This window comes from Hippopotamus amphibius, chromosome 5 (genome assembly GCF_030028045.1).
Source record: "Hippopotamus amphibius kiboko isolate mHipAmp2 chromosome 5, mHipAmp2.hap2, whole genome shotgun sequence".
NCBI classification, from domain to species: Eukaryota; Metazoa; Chordata; class Mammalia; order Artiodactyla; family Hippopotamidae; genus Hippopotamus; species Hippopotamus amphibius.
The window spans coordinates 39,179,534-39,187,680 of record NC_080190.1 but is presented as its reverse complement, the minus strand read 5'-3'; the positions used below and the strand labels follow the sequence as shown (position 1 = coordinate 39,187,680).

Here is an 8,147-nt window from a genome sequence, read left to right as displayed (position 1 = left end):
ACCATAATGCAAAAAGATACATGCACTCCAATGTTCACTGCAGCACTGTTTACAATAGCCAGGACATGGAAGCAACCTAAATGTTCATCAACAGATGAATGGATAAAGATGTGGTACACATATACAATGGAATATTACTTAGCTATGAAAAGGAATGAAACTGGGACATTTGTAGAGACATGGATAGACCTATATAGACTGTCATACAGAGTGAAGTGAATCAGAAAGAGAAAAACAAATATTGTATATTAACACATATATGCAGAATATAGAAGAATGGTACAAATCAACCGGTTTGCAAGGCAGAAATAGAGACACAGATGTAGAGAACAAACATATGGACACCAAGTGGGGAAAGCAGGGAGGGTTGGTGGGGAATGAATTGGGAGACTAGGATTGCCATATACACATTACTAATAACAAAAAAAAAATATCAAAGTGTACACTTTAAATATATGCATTTTATTGTATGTGAACTGTATCTCAATAAAAGTTCTTAAAGAAAAAAAATATCACCCACCTCACAGGCTGAAATGAGAGGAAGAAACATCTGTAAAAGTTGCTGGCTCATGATTCACTCTCATGAGATGCTGATTTCTGTCAACTGTTCTCTTTCTCCTCCCTTCCTACCCCCTTTCTTCCCTTCCTTCCTTTTATGATTTTATTTCAATAAACTTTTAAATTTCAGAATAGTTTCAGATTTTCAAAAAGTTGCAAAGATAATACACAGGGTGTCCATATACCATCCCCCTCTACCCTCCCTCCAGCGCCCCACCATTCACTTCTTTTTGTTTCCTTTTGGGCTGGAAACTGCAGGAACAGCACTGGCCAGCCAGGGTCTTCTTCACAGCACTGACAATCTGCCAGGAGGTGAAGCAAAGACAGGCAAATCCACACCTCCAAGACTGGGCCATGAGAGCAGTGCAAAACACAAGGTGAGTGAAAGCATTTAGGAGGGTGACCTAACCCAGACTTGGGAGCCTGGAAAGGCTGCCAGAAGAAGATGTCCACAAAGAGAGAGCCTGATGGGTGAGGAATGAGCCAGGCAAAGGGAGGGAAAGGAGAGTGTTCCTAATGGGATACAGCCAACTGTAGGAAGGAAGAGGGGCACCAGAGTGAGGGTGCAGAGCTTAGTGGAAGATGTCAAAGAAATACCACTTCACTGGCGCCCAGCGTAGGAACTACTTTCAGAATCATACTCACCAACGATGTCATTATAAAAACTTTCTTCTGTAAAATTCTTGCAGAACTAGCTAAACAGACAGATCAACTCTTCCAAAGCAATAGCGACTTTGAGCTGCTAAGCAGAGCAGTAAGGTATTACTCTTTTCTTTCTTTCTCTTTCTTTCTTTTCTTTTTTCTTTTTTTTTTAAAGAAAATTGGCCAGGAAACAATGAATAACAAAGGAGAGGAAGTAATTGTGAACTGTTAATATAGCTGGAGCTGTGTGATTTGTCTGAGTCAGCTTTGTACTCCTCCGGAGAAATAAAAGGCAAGGGGTCCTCCCTCTTCGGAATCCTCATAGCACAATATCTGAACCCTGGTCCGGGGCTCCTGTGAGCCTCTCACGTCGCCACCACAACACGCGGAGCGTCTTCTCTGAGAATCACAGCAGTTAGCACAGGCTCCTGCCCGTAGGCAGGACATCTGCGCTCTGTACCCCAGTCCTCCGCAGCCTTCCCAGTTTAAACTGCGGAAGAGTTTATGAAGGACATCAAGCCGGCTCTCAAGATCCTCACCTGAACCAGGCGGGCCAGCCGACTGCGGAAACGCCCCCAACGGGGAATGCCCATTCGTGCAACAAACCCTGACTCTTCCCCCGCTCCCCATCACCCCGCCCCTCCCCGCCGCGCGCGCTGGGTGAGTTGCAGAATCAAAGGCGCCCTCCCCCGCCCGGGCGTTCCGGACCAAAACTTCCTCCTCCAACCCCTGCCCCACCCCCCACCCCACCCCTGGCGGGACATTTCTGTGAGTCTTTTCAGATCACTCAGAAGAGCCACACGCGGGCGCTCAGAGACGCTGCTGGAGAAAGAAAAAAGCGCTCCTGGAGTCACTGTGCGTGAGCGCCCGCGGCGGGGAGGGGCCAGGCTGGGCTGTCACTTCGCGCGGGGTGTGTGACCCGCTCTGGTGCCAGTTGGGGAGGCTCCTTCACTTTAGCGATTGCTCCACAGCCATGTCCGAGATCTGGGTTCTCTTGCCACTGGTGAGTGTTCTCCTGCCCCGGCGGGGGCCTCTCCCAGCTCAGCCACTGGGCCGGCGCGGTGCGGCGGGCGCTGGACGCGCTCCGGGGGCGACAGGGGGATGCGCGCGTGGGCGGCGGGCTTGCCAGGCCTCTGACGGGCTGGCTCCCATGGACCGCTAGGACTTTCCCTGAGGGCCGGCTCTCAGGAAACCGGGGAACTTGTTTTTGGCGGGGCTGGATATGAAGCGGCGAGCCCGCGGGGCAGGCAGAACAGCTCCGGGTCCTCCCTGGGACGCTGTCCCAGGCGCAGAAGGGGTGGGCCTGGGGGGCGGGCCGGGGCCTGGGAGGTGTGGGGGTCGCTGGAGGGAGAGCCCAGGCCGAGGCAGGAGGGACCTTCTGGAGAAGTCCTTACATGTCACGCCACAGGTTCGCTGCTGTGTGGGTGGATGTGTGCGCTGCGGGACGGTGAGAACCTGTACTCTCTGAACCTTTAATACAAGTCTTCCGACAGGTCCCAGCTCTAAGGAATAAATCAGCCCCGAGGCAGTGGTTAAACCTGAGGCTTTGGATTGCATCGTTTCTTTCTTGAAAAAGTTATCTTGGGGCTGAATGCGCCTTAAGAGACTTGTTTACCTTCTTATCACTACACAGAAAAAGAAACTGTTTTGTTTCCCTTCCGGGAATTCCTCTCCTTAAGACCGTGAGTCACTACGTCAGGTTTAGCTCCCCCCCCCCTCTTTATTTCTTTTTTGTAGTCTTTCATTGCTTGCTGAACACCGGAGCGGGAGGGAACCTTGGCCTCGTTGCTCAGGCTGTGGTACCTGCTGCCACCGCGCACGCGCTGGGGAGCCTGTACTTGGCCTAGAAGCCTAAGCCCCAACCACTTCTTTTGGAGAGTCCGTACCTCAGAAATGCCAGCTCGGTGATAGCTGATCGAAGACACTTGGCCTCGAGGGGTTCATTTGAGTTCCGAATTCTCCGAAAGCCAATGGATTCTTATTTTGTTGGGGCGCATCAAAGTGCCGGGCAGTGCGATAGGAATGTTTATGCATGTGATCTCAGTCAATTAGCAGCTGCGCAGTAATGAAGATGTCCTCATCTTCATTTTACAGATGGCAAAATGGGGTTCAGAAAGCTTAAGTAATTCGACCGAGTCCAAACAGTAAGTGGCAGGGCTGGGATTTAATTTAGATCCAATTCCAAACCCCGGGTGGTTTGTTTTTTTTTTTAATTTTATTTATTTATTTATTATTTTTTGGGGGGTACACCAAGTTCAATCATCTGTTTTTATACACATATCCCCGTATTCTCTCCCTCTCTTGACTCCCCCGCCCCGGGTGGTTTGTTGATTGCACCTGATGTCCAGATGACACCCAGATTGAAAGGAAAAAAAACATTGATGTCTGGAACCATTTTATGATTGGAAAAAAAAAATATTCTCCCTGGTCCTTTCAGAAATAATGTACAATATTTGGGCTCCTTTGGAAATTTTCTTGGAGAAAACTGAAGATTCAAAATTGAGAAACCATTTATACAACCTCAGATCACACTCTTCCTTGTCATTAACCACTACCTTATTGCAGTGTTAGTTGCTTTGACAATCTCTTTGTTCTTGGAACAACAATACTAAGTGTAGCAAAATTATCAAAGCCCAGAGCCGCGCTTAACTTTTATATTATAGCATATTTACCAGAGGTGCATGTTTAAAGCACCAAGGAAACTGCTTTTTCTGAAAGAATGCACACACATTCATACACACAAATGTGTGCATGTATGTACATACGTTTATTCATATATACATATTATAATATCTATAATATTATGTATTAAACACAATTTATTATTGTTACATGATATATGACCTGAGAAATTAACATTTATCAAATAAAATTTATCAATACAGATGTGTAAAAAGAAAAAAATCCGACATAACCTTATCACCTAATCATTGTTTACATTTTGTAGTGTATCCTCCATTTCTCTTTTCTAATATGACTCTTAAATTTAGTTACACAGAATCCTGCCCTGCACCAGTCACTGTTGCAATATCACACCTCTGTTCTTAAAAGAAGTTTCCACACCATTATGTCACCTTGTGTGTCTCCAGAAAATGCTTGCTTTTATGACCTTGCACTTAGTAGGTCTTACTTACTAGTCACAAATTAAATGGGGGTGCGAGTGGTAATTACACGGAACACGGAACACAGAAGCAAATTTGCTTTAATCATGTCAGTGGGCTGGAAGTGGATAGGAGGAAGCAGCCATATTTTTTCTTTTTCTCTTTCTTCTTATAGTCGTCTTGTCTCTAGTGTGATCTATGGTCAGCAAATATCCCATCCTTTACCTCTTTGGTTCTCTTCCCTTCTTTCTTCCCTCTTGGAGTTCGTTTTCTCTCCCCTAGTTTCTGGGTGTCCATTCCATGGCATCTATGATAAATGTTTGGAAGTCCCAAACAATTCACACATGTCTAAAGAATGCAGGAAAAGAGGCAAACTTACTTAAGAAATTTGTGTGAGAAATAGCTGTGAGCCCTGCTGCTTCTTTTAATAGCATATAGTCCTGATAGGTTTTGTCTTGTACTATTTAGGTCTGTGGTTAGGCAATTACTAGATAGCCATTTTCTTCTCCTTTATTTCTTAAAGCAGTTCTCAGAATTATGGTTGAGGGCAAGGAGAGGGCAACTGAAAAAGAACCCGGTGTATTTATAAGTAATAATACAGAAGAGTTTTGGGGACAAAACAAAGGACAATTGTTTAGTTTATAATTTAAAAATTTTCCTTAAACCAGCCGAAGAAATGTTTTCCTTATATCATAAAAAACTTGAGAGTTCTTATGAATAAAATAAATTACGAAATGTAATTTTAAAACATTAACAACCGGGATGGAAAAGCACAAATTTATAAAAGATGGCAAGATTGGGAGGCAAAAATGAAATTGATATATGACTAGCTGCAATTAGAAGAATGAAAAATCTTCTATTGTCTGTCTCCACCCGTTAGTGGCAAAATTAGAATATAATTTAGAAAAAGAAATTTTGCACTGATTTTATAGAAGGAAAAAGGTGAAATAGAGGCAGAGAGGACTCAGGCTTTAGATGTTGTCTCTAAGTATGTTTCTTTGGGACACTAAAAAAATTACCTCTAAATAGTTCTTAACTGTGGAAGTGTCAGTATTTCAAAGGAATCTCTCTGAAGGCTACTAGCACTTATACCACAACTGTCAAGGACAGAGCAATCATTTTCTAAGAGATGATCAAAAACCTGAATAAGGAAATCCCCCACTTGAAAACCCCTAGTGAGTTAAGTGCCAGTTTGGTAAATTATCTTGGGTTCCAAAAGTCCCTTAAATGAGCACATGTTCTGTAATAGGTACTAAAGACTTATTGACTTAGGTTGAAAAATAATAATATAAGTAATAATGTAAAGATAATAACATATATAGCTTATAACCAAAAAATTATTTGTAGAATCATTATAAGCACCTTAATGGATAGTATTTTATTCTTTTTGCTATGTGTGTGTATCTATTCACAAAAGTGAGAAAACAGCATTTAACTACCTAATAACTACCTGGAAGACCCTTGCTTTAAAATGAAAGGAATTGAATAAATAAATAAACAAAATGAAATAAAATAACATTTTTAGCTTTTTATGTAGTTGGACTCCTAACACCAATTAAGTATCTTCCACTCAGTCTTAAACAGGAAAAAATAATTCAAATGTACTAGCATACTTTTATAATATTTTCTTTGAAGTGAGAGTATGTGTAGTAAGGCCCAAATTAGAAAGTTGATCATTGTAACATTAACTTCACCGTCCTCGGAAGGAAATGGGCTAGTTCTCCTCTTTGATCACAACTCCCTTTTCGATTTGGAGTGACCTTTTGTACAACAAAGGCAACCCCAACTATGGGCAGTTAGAAACAGCAGCAATTGCTCTGTTGGACACTTGGCCGGAGATCCAAGTGGGAGAGGATGATGGATCTAAGTAGGGGATGGTAGTGACTTTTGTATTAAATTATGCATTTTGAGTAAGCAGTCTTGTAAATTAGCAAATCTGACTACAAATTCAACTGGCAGATGTACTCAGCCAAGCAAGGCAAGCAGGCCTACTGTATGTAGGGTTTGTTAAGCCATGAACTGGGATAAACTTGGAAAATTAGAATAAACCGCATTGGAGTCATTAATGTCAGGCTGTCCTATAGTCGAGTGATGTAGCATTATGGATTTAGTCACCTCTGTGTTCTGGGAGGCCATAAAAATATAAGGTGTGAGAAATGTCAACACTTTTGATTTCTGAGGTCAGAGATATTGGAAAAAAAGAGGGGAGAGAGAGAGAGAAAATGAACTCAGAACATGTGGTGTAAAGCTCTTGCCCCTTGCCGAAGATTGACCTATGGTTTTTAGCCATCCTCACAAAAGCATCCTTGTTCCTAATGGACTGTTTTTTCACAGGAACGTCTGTATGGATTTAGGCCTGATTTCAAAAATTGGGCTTACCCTGCCCAGACTATGTTTTGTCTACCCAACACAGTATCGACACGTACAGTATGTATGTATGCAGCTATATATTTTTAATACTAGTTGCCACCACTTATATGTTGGAGGATTTTGGTTTCTCTTGAAAAATGGAAGATCTGGACCCATGTGCCACCTGGCCGCCACTCCCCTGGATCAAATGGCTGCCTCTTTGGTCCAGGTGCACCTCTCCATTTTGACCAGCTCTTCCTACAGATTGGTGTCTGTTCCACCTGGGTGCTTTACTCCTGTGAGACCTCTGTGACCCTCCCCAGGCATTCAGGAACCCTAGGGCTCTAGGATTTGGTAGCCCTCCCATTACCATTTCCTCCACCAGAGATGACTTCTTATCTTTTCAGATGCTGTTAGTCTATAACACAGTTACCTTCTCCATGTAATTGTAGTCACTCGCTAACCTCAAGTAGTTGTGGCTTGGGGGCTCTGGAGCACAGGCTCAGTAGTTGTGGCACACAGGCTTAGTTGCTCCGAGGCACGTGGGATCTTCCTGGAGCAGGGATCAAACCCGTGTCCTCTGCATTGGCAGGCGGATTCTTAACCACTGCGCCACCTAGGAAGTCCCCTCTTTTGGGGTTTTGAGGACAATTTTTCTAAGTCTAGCACTAAACTAAAAATCTAATCCCAGGTGGAATTCTTTGGGTTTCCTCATTTTATTTTATTTATGGCTTGATTCAATCAGTGGTCTAACCAGTCACTTAACTCCCATTGTCTCAACTGTCTCTCTCCTGGTCTGCCCAAGAAACTAGCCTTAAGAAAGAATGAAAACATTACTGGAATAAGATTACCTTGTGTATTTTTATTTACACATTTTGAAAAAAAATAAGAATGAATGGAATCTTCACTTATCTTTTTAATATAGAAAATTTTCTTTTATTTGTTTTTATTTCAGTTTTTCAATAATACGCCTACTACCAAATGTCATTACTATTTCCTTACCCTCTGTACAGATATATTAGAGATGAATTATACAATCGGAAATGGTGGACTATTAATGGTCTTTTTAGAATTCCTTTTTCCTAAAGTATCGGTAAGTAACTAAAAGTCTAAAAAGCAAACTACCAGAACTAGTCTGTTGTTTCAGTTGTGTCCTGAGCAGTAGGGGACAGTGAGATTTCAACCCCCTAGTGTGGCCTATAAGACTGGGAAGAAGTTCACATTCCTGTTGGCCCCTGATGATTCTGGTTCTGAAGACTATTTGCAGTCTCTTGTCTGTTTGGTTCAGTGATAGTTCAAGATGGGAAATCCTAGTGCTCAGCTATGAGGGATTCCCAAGCATGTGTGCACCACCTACCTCCCTCAAATCCAGAATCTGAGGGAATTAAGAGAGGTGGTTTGGGCCTCTACTCATTTCCTGTGGCTGCTGTAACACAGCACCACAGACTGGGTGGCTTAAACAACGGAAATTTATTTTCTCTCAACTCTGGAGGCTAG

At 43.0% G+C, this 8,147-nt stretch overlaps 1 protein-coding gene across 5 annotated transcripts in view; it reads left to right on the top strand.

The window, feature by feature from the left end:
- Positions 1 to 1,982: 1,982 nt before the first annotated feature.
- FAS (Fas cell surface death receptor) overlaps positions 1,983 to 8,147 on the top strand; it is a 29,218-nt gene continuing 23,053 nt past the window's right edge. For all 5 annotated transcript variants that reach the window (XR_009053919.1, XM_057736445.1, XM_057736444.1 and 2 more), the window contains exon 1: positions 1,983 to 2,203. Coding sequence is in view for 3 of the 5 variants with exons in the window: in XM_057736445.1 (XP_057592428.1) it covers positions 2,174 to 2,203 (30 nt within the window). In the remaining 2 variants the exon portion in view is untranslated. The remainder of the gene's footprint in view (positions 2,204 to 8,147) is intronic.